This window comes from Protopterus annectens, chromosome 9.part0, assembly GCF_019279795.1.
Source record: "Protopterus annectens isolate FY-2018-M chromosome 9.part0, PAN1.0, whole genome shotgun sequence".
Taxonomy (NCBI): Eukaryota; Metazoa; Chordata; order Ceratodontiformes; family Protopteridae; genus Protopterus; species Protopterus annectens.
Genome location: NC_056743.1, coordinates 321,314,802 through 321,329,317, shown reverse-complemented (window position 1 = coordinate 321,329,317; position 14,516 = coordinate 321,314,802). Strand labels below are relative to the sequence as shown.

Genomic DNA, 14,516 nt, shown 5'->3' with positions numbered 1-14,516 from the left:
TGTAGGGGGATAATGTGAGAGATTTTCCAGATAGTTGGGATGTTGCCTTCAATTATGGTTCTGTTAATCAGGATGGAAATGGGATAGGCTATGGATTTGGCTGCTATTTGCAGATATTCAGCAGGTAGTTGGTCAGCTGATGGGGTAGTTGGTTTAAGTTTTTGGATAAGGGTGAAAATGTGTGATGTTGGGACTGGTTGCAAGTGAAATGGAGGGAGTGGGCTAGTACTTCAGGTTAGCAAAGTTAAGCTGTCAGGTGTTAGCTGATTGGCAAGAGTTTGAATGGCTTCTGAGAAAAAGGTACTGAAGGTATTGGCAGCTTGCTTGGGATTCTCATGGTCAGTGCCCTGTGGGGTTGGTGTAATGGAATGACTTGGGTGAAGAAGTTTGTTAGTGGTTGCCCAAAACATTTGTGGTTTATTTTGGTGGGTTTTCTGGAGTTCTAAGTAAAAGTTTTTTTTATCTGAGAGTATAACTTTCTTTGTGTTATTTCTCAACTGTCTAAATTTCTGCTGATCTATGGGGTTTTTTGTAGTTCACCATTTGGCCCAGCATTTATTTCTAAGTACGATTTTGTGCCTGGTTTCTTTAGTAAGCCATGGGGCTGGTTTAGTCCTAATTCTGATAGAGCGGGTTGGTGCGTGGTGGTCTAGAATGGCTAGGAATTTAGAATTGAAGTAATTTGCAGCTTCCTGTAGTGGGAGGTATTTTAAGGGTGACCAATCACATGCCCCAAGTTCACTCTGGAAGCCATCTGGGTTAAAGTTTTTATTGGTCCGAGTTGTTCTCAGTGTGGATGGGAAGGGTATATTGATCTTATGCCTGATGATATAGGTAAGTAAGTGGTCACTCACATCATCAGGGAGGGTCCCTACATCATATGGTTGGTGATGGTTATTTGTAAGAATCCAATCTAAGATAGTTTCTTTTTTATTGGATTTATTTATCATGGTTGGGGACGTAATGGTTTGAGAAAAGCCATGTAGGTTAATATGAGTAGTAGGGTGTTCATTGCTACAGAACTTCCAGTCAATATAAAGTCACCGAGAACTATAGTTTCTTGTGGGAAGTTTAGTGATAACCAGTTAAGGATATTTTCCAGGGTGATGGTGCTATTACCAGGCGGCAGATAGATACGGATGATATAGATGGATTTATGAGTATTAAGCTGTAATTTAGCAGTAAGGATTTCGGCATTATTGTCCTGAGGTGGTTTGTAGTCAGAAGCAGTAACTTGAATGCCTGCTTTGTATAGAATAGCTACCCCCCCCCCTTCTTGGCTATACGGTCTTGCCTTAAGATATTGTATCCGGGTGGGATGACTATATTGTCTTGAGTTACAGGTTTTAACCACGTTTCTGTCAGGCATAGGATGTCAAATGAGTGAACATCCAAGAGGGCATGGAGTTGAGCAACTTTATTATTTATGCTTCGTATATTGAGATGTGCTATTAAGAGAGAGTTGGGAGGTTTGGTGGTGGTTAGTTTACAAGAGGGCTTAGGGCTATGGGCTTAGGTAATAAAATATTTCTTGGGCCTGGGTTTGGATGAATGTCTCCATCTATTAATAAGTGGACATTTGATTGAGATTTAGGATTTTGGGATAAACGGTGTTGGCTTAGAGACTTCCTAGTTTTTAGATAGTTATACCTAAGGTGGGCTAGTCTATGATACTTTGCTAGTAGGTAGCATGGGGTAGAAATAGAAGTTATGTTCTTACCATAACGTTCCATGTCAGTTGTCTTCTTCTCGCCTTCTTCTTGCTGGATGGGTTAAAGCTCGAGAGTTGGTTCCAATATCCCACAATGCTATTACCTCAGATCTATAATAGTAACAGTATAACTGTAAACAGAGTCCACCTCTAACAACAGGAAGAAAGAAGGGTGACCTACATCCTGAACCAGGAAATATGCATAATAGCATATGTCTAAGAAAGAGGTGGTAGAAAGAGAGGTCACAATCACAACTCCTCTAGGTCTGTCCAGGCCAGGGGAAGGAGGTGGGGGGAAGAAGAAGAGAAAAGAGAACAAAACTAACATGGAGCGTTATGGTAGAACATAAGGTGGGCTTCTATATGTTAAGTTGTCTATCATTCTCTAGCACCTTGTCCCGGAACAGACTCCTGAGAACAGTGGAACCAAAGTTAGCTCTATGCCTAGAAGCTAAATCCAACTTATAATGAGAAATGAAAGGCAGTCTGTCTTGGAAGGCTAAAGAAGTAGCCAAAGCTCTGGTGGAATGGGCCTTAGGTTTATCAGGCAGCTTTTGTTGTCTAATTTCATATACAAGGGAAATCAAAGATGTTAGCCATCTGGATAATGATACCTTTGAAACTGAAAGTCCCTTTCTGCTTTCACAAACAGCTGATCAGACTTTCTGAACTGTTTTGTTCTATCCAAGTAGTACCTCAATTGATGGTGAACATCCAGGCAGTGTAATTTTTGTTCAGACCTATTGGAGTATTCTGGAAAAAGACAGGTAGATCAATGCTTTGATTTAGATTTGGACCACCTTAGGCAAAAAGATACTCTGTCCTTATGAAACAAAAGATAAGTGCTTGAAGCTCTGAAACTCTTCTAGCTGATGTAATAGCTACCAGAAAAGAGTCTTCCATGATAATAATTTTAAAGAACAGGAGAATCAAAGAAGCAAGAACTAAATTTAGGTCCCAAGGAGAAGGAGATTTCTTACAGAGGTCTGAGAAGAAAAACTCCTTTCAAAACAAGCTTGTGGGACATTAAGGCAGATTCAGAAATACCCACATGAAAGTTAGAAATAGCTGCCAATTGAACTTTGAGATGAACCTGCATGGAAGAGTTCAGCTAGAAAATCAAGGACTAATTGGATGGAAGCAGTGAAAGGATCTATGCCCTTTCCTTGAGCCCAATAAATCTTGGAAGATTTCTATCAAAATATCTCTAACAGAGTGAGATAATTGAGGAAGCCTGGCTAAGGTTGGAACTGGAGGAACCAAGCAGTGAGGTTCAAAACTGACCCGACTGATGGATGAAAAGATCTGGAACTGATGTAGAAAGGGGAACCACACTTGGGAGGGTAGTAAGGAGCAATGAGGATCAATGAGGCCTTCTGTCTGTATCACTTGAGAGATTAGTGGGAAGAGAGGAATACAAAGCAGAAGTCCGAGGCCAAACTTGGACTCTCTCTCTCTGCTGGTTGGGGTAAAAAAAGGGAATAGATAAATATTTCTCTGCACTTGCTGTTTTGGGGAGTAGCAAAAGATGCTGACCCCACTTGAGAAAATTTCTCTCACTAGGAGTCTTTCAGAGACCTATAGCTCTGCTCAACTTGTCCCTTGTCCATAATTTGATTGGACTTTGCTATCAGAAACCGCTGAGAAAAAATCCCATTGCCACAGTCTGAGTGCTTTTTGCTGATGTACTATTGTCTGTTTGGATTAGAGTCTTGAAGGGCTTTCTCATCTCAGAACATTTATGTGCAAGTGGCAGGAGGTGGAACGGAAGACATCCACCACATGAGATGATTTTGCGCTGATCATAATGGTGTGAGACATTGGAAGTTGCTGGTATGACCATTGAGTAAAGAGCATCCATTGAAGGATTGGAATCTGGCTAATGGAAGCAGAGGTATGGCCATTTTCAGAACTAACCTGGCTTTGATTCTGTTGTTGTTGAAAAGGAGTGATACCAGTTTGTGAATGTCTGTTATTCTCTGATGTGTTAGTCTACTTGAAACATTGTTACTGTATTCTAGATTTCGTTTATGTAGGTAATAGTAAACAGACTTTTATTTATTGAAATACCCAGCTTTTGACAAGCCATCAGAAGGAGATGCTTGGTCAAATATGGAAACACCTGGAATCCTTGTCGTCTCAGGTGAGAAGCTACCACTGCCATGCATTTGGTAAACACCGGGGGCAGTGGTGAGACCAAAGGGCAGGGCCCTGAACTGAAAATGACTGGTTCCCAACCTGAAGCGGAGGAATCTTCTGATCCTGAAGGTCTATAGAGCACATCCAGTTTCCTTTGCCCAAAAGGGAAGGATGGATTGCAGTGTGACCATCCGAAATCTTGTTTTCTTGACTGATCTGTTCAAGACACTAAGATCCAAAATTGGTCTCCAGTCCCTGTTTTCTTTGGAACTAAAAAGAACCTTGAGTAGATTCGGACCCTTGCTGGTCTGCTGGAACTGGCTGAATTGCTCTTTTGCAAGCAGTTTTGAAATCTCCAAAACCGCTAGATCCCTTTGGGTGGAACATCTGGAAGGGATTTTTTGACTGATTTGGAATGGATAGAATAGCCTTGAAATGATGGACTGTACCCATTTGTCTTGAGTCAGGGATAGCCAGGCTTCTGGGTACAGTGACAATCTTCCCCGACTGCCTCCGAAGATGGGCAGTCGGGCAACACCTCAGGGATGCTGAAAGGGCTTGTCAGGAAGGCTTCCCGATGCCCTGGTTCTCTCACCCCTGCCCCTATCTACCATTGTTATTCCGCCTCTGCCTCTGGCAGAAGCGACTCTGTCGTCAGGCGAAGTCCCTTGAGATTGTTTACGGAACCACATCTTTCCACCTTTCTGGCCTTTGGGGTAAGGCCTAGAAGGAGTAGAAAACGGACTGCAGAAAGGGTCTTGCCATCAGTTTCGCACCTAGTCAAGGTTTCTTTCACTTGAGGACCAAAGAGGATGATCCATCAAGCGGGGAGTTAGTGAAAGGCGTCTTGAAGGGTCCATAAAATTATTAGCCCGCATCCAGGCATGCCTGCCACACCTGTCCCTTCTGCTCGCTCCATCAGCCGCGTAAGAAAGAAGGCATGGAGGAGTTGGTTATGGAGTTAAGGGTAGCCAGCTGCGTGTTCATCTTATCTTGAAACCGGGTCCTTTAACATTTCACTCGCTTCCTTGATCAAGTCCCTTTGAAGAAATGGCACAGGTAGTTCGAACATCCGCTTCCCGTACCTGTCCATGGACCTAGATTCCTTGTTAGGTGGATGGACAGGTACTGAAGGATCAGCTAGCTCCTTCTTAGTGGCAGCAGCTACCACCATAGCATCCACAGAAACTCCTTTTGTTAAGAACTGTTTGTCTGCTGGAGCCGTTATGAACTTGGAGGGTCTCCTGGGAGTGGGGTCCACTGAATCAGGAGCCGTCCATGCCTTCTTAGCAACCACCTGCATGAGGGGGTCAAGAGGTGGAAGGCAAGATACACAGATTCGTCCTCCGAAGGGTTGAGGGCTGGCCAATTTCCCTCTGTTTCAGGATCTCCAGAATGTCTGCAAATGAGACATCTTCAGAAGGGGGGGGAACCCTCAGAATCATCAAATCTGTGTCTGGCGTGATGGACTCAGGTGAGTCAATGTGTTTCCTCTTACACTTCCTCTCTCGAGGGCTCTTCTGCCAAATCAGGAGAGGCCTGATGAAATCCCACAGGGGTTCCTGAGGAGCTGGCTCTCTGCGGTCCGGGATGAGGGAGTGAGTCGACAACCTGAGGCACTGTAGAGGGAGGGGCGGAGCCGACTGTGGAGTAGAGCCAGGCTCTAACACCATGACCTCGAATGCACCCCTGTCAGGCAGAGCCAGAGGTCCCTCGGCACCGACAGTGATGGCTGGCGCCGAGATTCTTCCATGGAAGGAGGAATATGTTGATGGACGGGGCGGGCATCGACTGATGAGTCGGGCTCTGAAGCATCTGGGCCAGTGCCTCGGACTTAAGAAGTCGACTCACTACCCTCTGAAGGTCATGATCCGACAGCCCTCGGCGACCTAGAGAGGAGAGATCTTTGGCTCGCTCAGACAGCAGGGGAGATCCTGGAGCAGATGAACGGAGCCAAGAGATGGTGACCTGGACCTCTTCCTAGCTGTCGGCTCCGAAGGTCTGGTAACTGTGGACTGAGACTTATCGCTCCAGCCGAGCCGATGAAGGCAGAGGTTGAGAAACCTTAGGTCTCCCTAGATGCCTTAGAGGGCTTCCTGTTGAAACAGATAGGGAATCCTCTGGCTTGAGTAAGCCTCATAATATCAATTTATTTTTTCTTTCCTGCAGGACCCTGGGGCTGAAGCCATGGCACACAGCACAGGAGTCCTGCAGGCGTCTGTCAGAGACATTTTCTGACAGCACGCATCACGACATTTTTAACAGGTGTAAACAAACACACACACACAAACACACTAATTACACCCTGTCAAGTTTAAATTATAATAAAACCACTAACTAGGATTTTAAAATAATACACACACTCCACTAGGGAAGAGAAAGGCCTGTAGGCCCAAGGGAAGAACCTAAAGTTCTTGAGGGAAAAAAAAGCGAATTTTAGAAGGGGATAAAATTTCTCTAAACTAAGGGAAATAAGTAAAAATATTAAAATTAAAGGGGTTTTGATAGACTAAATTACACAAGAAAAAGTCACTTACCAAGAACCGGTAGAAAACCAACCTCGATAGCTTAGCGAGATCTGAGGTAACTCTAGCATTGTGGGATATAAGGGGAGCCTCGGTGGAACCAACTCTCGAGCTTTAGAGTGGCAACCCATCCAGCAAGAATGAAGGCAAGAAACTTAACATGTTTTGTTTATGTGGTTTAGGGAGACAACAAGAGATGGTAAGGCTGTTTGTTTTGAGGAAACAGTGCAATTGTGGACATAATGGTTTTTCATAGGAGGTTAGAATGTTGGCTATTGTTAGAGAAGGTAGAGGTATTATAAAGAGGAGAAGCTTTAAATGTCCTGAGGTAGGTAGTTTAGTCATTGGGAGAATTTAGTTGTAAGGTACAAAGTAGGAGGTAAGGAGTATTAATAAGACTGGTATGTGGAAGGCAGGAGTTTTGGAGGGAGAGGAAAGGATTGGTTAGAGAAAGTGGGGGTAAGTTAGGGTGTTGTGGAGTACTTTCTAGTGATTGGTGCAAAGGTAAGGGGTGTGGTAACCTTGTGATTGCTCACGTTTTCCAGACTTTTGTCTCATATTTTGGTCTGTTCCACATGTAACTTGTGATTTCCTGTACTGTTGTGGCTCATCAGTAAGGAATGAATTCACTAAATAATGACAAGCACTGAGGCATCTGAGTTTCATTCCTCTGGACGAAAGTGCTCGTGAAGTTTAAGTAAAGTCTGTTTAACTATATTTTTACTGTGACATTTTCCTTAGCTGCCATAGCGTGTTTTGGTTATTTTTATTAGTTTGTCCTCTCAAAAGTTAATCAAGTTACTCTCAAGCACTAGCAGTGATAGATTTTGCTTTCTTTTAACTTCACCTCTTCCAACTGTGTGGATAAATGTGGGATCACCTCCAGGTGGTACACAGTGGCACAACACGTATCTTACATCCAGTACTGGTACCATGAGCACAATTACTTGACTGTAACTTCTGTCGTCTAAACAAGTCCTTTCTCTTCCGATATGCATACCTGGTTGTTAAATGTATACAACTGAAGCTGTCTTTAAATCTGCAAAATGGCAAGAAACCATTGGATCCTACATACCTTTCAACTGTCAAGAATATGTAGATTTTTCCTTGTGTTTTGGTCTGTTCTTAATAAACTTTTTTTCCAGGCAAAATTACTGAGGATTAAAGTGATTATGTTAACGTAATGACAAGTTTAGTTTCAGGCCTTATAGCCTACGAAAAGTGCTTGTTGCCACCTATTATTCTTACAATTTTCTTGGTTTATAACAGCAGTTTGCCATCCTCGAAGATGCAGGAGATTTCAAAAACTGAAAAAATAAAACTTCAGTTATTTACAGCTGCAGCTCGCCAGCCAACCAACAAGGACACATGACGCGAAGATGAACCTGGTATCAGTCCTTACAAAAAACTACTGATTTAAGATTTTTTAATTACTTAGTTAAGATTTTTTTTTTTTAATTATCGCTGCCGGGACTATAATACAATGCCAAAAACCCTCTCCAGAAAACTGAAAAAACAAAGTTTAAGCAAAATTCCACCGTTACAGTTGAAGGAAAACAATACAATGTCATAGCAGTACATAACAATATAAACCAGTCCGTTGAGTTCACATCTCCTTATCAGTCTTTACAAAATTCGAATGGTGGTTTGCTGGAAAACAACTGACAGTACGATTTGTTGTGCCATTGTTCTGCAGGCCAGTGTGTTCAAAGTCCCTCTATTGTCATAAAGGTGGGAAATTTTAGCTTTGCACAGTGACAGTACACTTAGATTTAACATCCAGCCCTTGGGATAAGCTCCTACTTTTATATCACAATTTTTAAAGTTCCAGGATATTACTAGGTGGTGCCCTGTATATTATTTTGGTTTTCTTGTACATGCAAAAATGTAATTAATATGGTTTGATAAAATGTGTAAGAATGTAGTCAGAAACTGTTTGGACATGGACTACATACTTTGTATAGCACAGTTTTACAAAATTATCCATCTGGGTGTTTTTTTTCAGTTGCATATTTATGGTACACAATGGACTAGGGCAGGAATAATTGACTCCGTGTGCTCAATATGCAATGTGCACTGCAATTTCCTGAGAATTTATAGCAGTAGTGTGTTTTGCATTCAGACACTCATGTTCAGAGTGTAATCACTCATACATGTCTCTCAACTTCCTGACGCAAGTAATCTGGATAAAGCCTTAAATAATGGGGGGGGGGGGGTCTAGATTTAAAATATTGTTCTTATAAACTTAGAATGCTGTTAGAATAACAGGTTACTAACACTTAATTTTATTTTTATAAAAGGAAATTACATTTTAGTTTTCTACAAGTAGTTCAAAGTTTGGTACAAGCTCAGATTTTAGTATAAATAAACACCATTGTTCTTGTTATATTTTGTGTTTAGCATTTTGTATATTCTACAGTTTGCATCTGAATGCCGGTACCCACAATTCCACTGGAGTTAGGTGGAGTTCAATAATTATATATGCAAATTTTATGTTAACCAACGTCCAGATTTTTGGCCATTTGTACCTACTTTTCATGGGCTTTTGTCCAGATTTTTGATGTTTCTAGGTTGAGAGGTATGGTTGGTTGTGGTCCTTCACTATTTGTGGAGAAAGCAGTCAGCTGTACAGGAAGAATCACATACATGTGTGCAAGACAAATATGCTGAAGTTCAAAGAACATTAGCAGCCAATACTGTTACTACCAGCACTTGGAAGACAATTAAAGACACTGGGAAATGAGATTGCTAAGAGTTACAGACAGGCTCCATGTCATACGTCAGGAAAGAAGTCAAAGTGCAGCAATAAATGTTCCAAAAACAATGGTCAAATGCCCAGAATTTAGTCCCGTTAAACAGCCTAGATCTGCAAGACCAGTAAAGAAATCAAGCAGCTGTTCTGAGTTAATCATCTTACTAAAGATGGCAAAGCTGCATTTATTAGAAAGTCTTCTGAATGTGTACAGAAGTACTACTTTATGTAAAAAGACCATGACATGCTTGACATACACCTGAGCTTAACACAAAAATATCAACATAACCTAGGGCATGTTGCCTCATAGAAAGTACATAAACATAAATACATTCTGTAAATAAAGAGTAGATGAACCACAGGAATGTACAGTTTTAAAAATGTTAGCACCTACCTACATGGATCTGCATGTCAAGTGGTAAAGAGCTACTCTAGAAGTTCATAACGATCAAGTGTGTCTTATAAGCTAGACGTTTATTACCAGTATGTTTTACAGTTGACTGTCACTGTTCTTTAACACTTAGCATTGTAACAAACATCTAGATGTTAAAAAGAGAACCAGAAGTGCAAATACTGGAGTTATTTTTTAAACTATACACTGTCACACTGATAGCAGAAGAGCGAAATGATGCTGGTACTAAACTAGCTGCCAGACAAACTCCTTATTGAAAAAGTTTTGCCCCCATTGTTTAGAATTCACTGGAAATAACTTTTATGTTGCTTCATTTTATTTTACAAGTGAATACTTAAAGATGCAGCAAGAAATTCCATTTAAAGTCAGTGCTGTTTTATACAGGGCTACAGGTCAACCAAGAGTCATCATGCCACTCACCCAGTGTAGCATGTATAATACAAATGCGCAAATCAACCACCCTGCACTAATGTAATTTTCACTACATAATTATGAAAACTAAACTTTCCCACCATTATACATTATTTGAGCAGACTGATGTTGTGCATGTGCAAGTACAGTTAAAGATTCAGGGATCAGCTTTTCTCAAGTCTACAGGGCAGCATGAATTGGACTTACCTTTGCCCTGCTGTGCCTTAAGCAGGCAGTCTGCAATCAGGTCTATACAGTGTCGCTGTAGTGCTTTTGTGCTAGACATTGTGCCAGCTTCTAGTGGTTCTCCATCTACCTCCTTTTTGTTTGCCAAGTCAGCAGCGTAAAGTGCTAGTGATGCAAAGAGTAGCCAAGAATAATTATGCAAATATGGCTGGATGAGTCTTTGGCGGTCACTGATCCGAATGGTCACCATCGGGTAGACTGTTATACTGTGGGTTGGCACATGGCTAAAATGCATAAAAAATAAACATCACTCAAAATGTCATCGGCTAATTACACAGATCCAGAAAGACAAACTTCTAAAGAAAGTTAGATTACAACTAGCAAACTTCACTCCATTAATAAAAACAACTATTAAGACACTAGTTTCTGACCACATCTTTCACTTCTCAGTTGGCTGCAAACAGCAATACGTGGGACATTTTAAGGCAAATTAACTACATATGCATGTTTCGTTTCTGACTGCCAAACCTGCTACAAGCTCATCTCTCTAGCCAATTCATCACATCTGCTAATTTTAACTTTATTGTTATGCTGCTACAGGGATCAAAGAAACCAAACCTTCACACCCTTTCTAATTCAACTCAGCTACCGACAAAAGTAACTAAACAGGATCAAAACGTGGCATTATCAGCACACCAAAGAGGGAGATGGTGTGTGAAGTATGCCTGTAGCAAACAGATGAATCATCACCCATACAAACAGGGGCTGGTAAAATAGCATCTAAAACAATGTGTTCAACCAAGATACTTAGCAGGAAGCAAGCTCATGCATACCAACCGATTCTGGGTATGCCTTTCACATCACATGGATTCCCCCATTACTCTTAAAAGTGAGGCCTCTGATTTCAATGAGTTTACTTGGTTAATTAAATTAAAGTAAAACCTCTCAACTATCTACAATTAATATGCGTTATTCAAGGTTAACTACTGCGAGCATGGGGTGGCATACAGCCATATTCTCACTCTGTAACAAGCAACAGAATGTTTTCCAACATGTTTAAGTTAAACCCTTTTCCCTCAAGCCACCATGCCATTCTGTAAATACCCAACTAGGTGACACATGGATATAGTAGTCTCATTCATTCATAAGCAACAGAATGTTTCCAACTAGTTATGTCTCCATGTTTGTTTTTAGTGATGTGCCTCTGTCCCCCCACCCCCACCAACAATTTCAAAGAAGCACTGCAGCTGAAATGGTGTTCCTCTAAAATTGTGTACAGGTGTGTCTGAATCTTTTATTGGGTTGGTGTACAGTTTAGAACTGGTTCTTCTGCCTTGTACCAAAGTCCATGCTTTAAGAGGTTCTGATATCCCCATGACCATGAACAGGATTAAATGTTAACTGGAGCATGAATAAAAGTTAAGCACATTCTGCTTCACAGCAAAGTACAGTTGTGTATACTTACCATAAATGTAGATGTTCGAGTGTATTCACTGTTGCAGTCATTACATTTGAGTTATCTGTCTGCAGGTAGCCCTCAGCCTGCCTGAATATCAAAGTCGTGGGTCCTGCATCGGATGCTGTCTCATCTTCCATGACGTCAGGTTAGTCAGGGGTATAAAGCATGCAGCTGACGCTATTACATCAGTTTTTCTTGCCCCAGATGTCAGGTGCCCCCATAATGGGAAGCAATTTATACATACATACATATATATATATATATATATATATATATATATATATATATATATATATATATATAAAGGTTACACCTCCAACAAAAAGCAAATTCACCAGAAAGCTGAAATACACTAAACAAGAAGAGAGGTATAGCCAGGAGAAGTCAGGGGGCTGGAGGGAGGGTAACCAGGACTACAACAGTGAACACACTTGAACATCTACATTTACGGTAAGTGTACACAACTATACTATGTTCTTCGTGTTTCAGTATTGCAGTCATTACATTTGGGTAGATTCCCAAAGCTAAGGCAATGAGGAGGAAGTTAGAGAGCATTATGACCAGCTATTAAGCCCTGCAAGACTGCAGTGGCAAAACCAGCTCGATTTAGAAAACATAGGCAAGTGGTAATGATTGGTGAAGGTATGTACAAAGCTCCCAGTAGCAGCTTCTAGGATGTCCCTGGTAGGGACACCTCTGAGAAAGGCTGTAGAGGTAGATGCAGCCCTGGTGGAATGTGATCTTATCCCCCGAGTGGTAGGTTTTCCATGTTGCTTATAGCAGAAAAGAATGCAGTGGCCTATCCACTTAGAAATGGTTTGCTTTGAAATGGCCTTCCCCTCTGCCCCTGCAGCAAAGGCAATTAGCAGCTGTTCAATTTTTCTGAGAGGCTTCGTCCTGTCCAAATAAAATCTTAGTGGTCTGTGCATGTCCAAAGAGTGTAGTATTCATTCTTTGTTCTGTGGATTAGGAAAAAAGGTAGGCAAATGAATGGACTAATTAAGGGCCACACTGGATACCACCTTTGGCATAAAGGCAGGGCTGGTCCTGAGGGATACCCTGTCAAGATGGAAGATGATGAAGGGGCTCCACTGCCATGAGGGCCTGAAGTTCAGACACTCTTCTTGCTGAAGTGATGGCTAGAAGGAAAGCAGTTTTCCAAGAAAGGAATTTCAACTCTGCAGTTGCAGCTGGCACAAAAGGAGGTAGAGTCAGCTTTTCCAATACAAACTTAAGGTCCCAGGCTGGAGTAGGGGCTCTCCTGGGTGGTCTTAAATTTTTGGCCACTCTTGAGTAATTGTTTCAGCAGGGGATGAGAGAAGAGGGGTGGCTCAGTATTATAATGTGCTGAAATGGCTGAGGCATGAATTTTAACTGATGAGAAGGAAAGGCCCTTGTGGAGCATCTCTGTTAAGTATTGAAGAATATGCAGTAAGCTGAGCACTGTTGTGCCCATCCCTTGAGTTTGGTCCAAGAACAGTACCTTTTCCACTTTTCAGCATAGGATTTTCTAGTACTAGGCCTCCTGGCCTCCAGAATGACATCTAGTGCCTGCTTACTGAGTGATGCTATTAGAGAGCTCAGGGAATTAGCCAGGCTGCAAGGTTCAGGGTTTGAAGCTGGGGGTGCAGAATCTGGCCCTTCTGCTGGGACAGCAGGGAAGGGATCTGAGGAAGGTGCCATGGATCTAGCAGTGACATACTGAGCAAGAGGGGATACCAGTGTTGGCGTGGCCAGTCTGGTGCAATCAGTATTGTCCTTGGTTTGTCGTGTTTGATCTTTAGCAGAACTTTCGTAAGGAGACGCAGAGGGGGAAAGACATAAACTGAGAGGCTTTCCCAGGTGAAGGACAGGGCATCCACTTTCCAAGCTTGACTGTGGGGAGTCCTTGTGCAGAATTTGTCCAATTGGTAGTTCTGAGGGGAGGCAAACAGGTCCATCTCTGGGCTCCCCCATTTGTTTTTCAAAATGTTGAATATCTTTGGTTCCAGTTTCCACTCGTGTGGGTCCATGAGATTTCTGCTTAGGTCGTCTGCCAGTGAATTAAGCTTGCCTGGCAGGAATTGAGCTTGTAGGTGCACTTGGTAGCTCAAGGATGTGTTACACAGAGCCATGGGTAGTCTGCAGAGAGGATATGAGTGGGTTCCCCCCTGCTTGTTTATGTACTACATAACAGTGGTGTTGTCTGTCTACCAATAATTGTCCTGGAAGAATGTAGTCATTGAAGGCTGTCAGTGAATTCTGTACAGCTAACATTTCTTTTTGACTGATATGCAGGTGAATCTGATTCGGGTTCCATTTGCCCGGAATGCACTGCCCAGCCAAGTGAGCCCCCCATGCATAGACTGATGCGTCTGTTGTTAGGGTTTGGGCGGCAGGGGGTAGAATGAATGGCAGTACCTTCTTGTGGTAGCAGGCCTCTGCCCACCAAAGGAACTCTGTCTTTATACAAGGAATGATAGAAATCATTGATTCCAGGTCCTGTGAATGTTGACACCATAGGTTTTTTAGATACCATTGTGGTTTCCTCACATGCAGTCTCGCATATGGAATTAGTAGAATGCAAGAGGCCATGAACCCCAGGGCTTGCAGGATTTTCCTTGCAGAGAGATGGGTCTTTGTGGCCAGTAGTTTGAAGTAGGCTGTCAAACATGTTTCTCTGGTGTGAGTTAAGCCATCTGGAAAGTTGTGTTCAAGCTTGTTCCCAGGAATACAATTTGTTGGCAGGGTACTGGATGAGATATATTTTTGTTTATGGTATTCCCCAGTGAGGTTAGAAGTTTCTTTACAGATGCCAGATGATTTAGTAGCATGTCCTGGCTTTCTGCCTGAATTAGACAATCTTCCAGGTATGGATATATTTGAATACTTATTTGCCTGCAAAATGCAATGACTGGAGCTAGGCACTTTTTGAATACCCT

At 42.1% G+C, this 14,516-nt stretch overlaps 1 protein-coding gene across 1 annotated transcript in view; it reads right to left on the bottom strand.

The window, feature by feature from the left end:
- The window catches only part of ZZEF1 (zinc finger ZZ-type and EF-hand domain containing 1), a gene marked incomplete in the record, with an annotated part of 3,903,331 nt that overhangs the window by 1,257,264 nt on the left and 2,631,551 nt on the right, over positions 1-14,516 (bottom strand). The window contains 1 exon segment of the mRNA XM_044082903.1: positions 10,158-10,420. Within this exon segment, the coding sequence (XP_043938838.1) occupies positions 10,158-10,420 (263 nt within the window).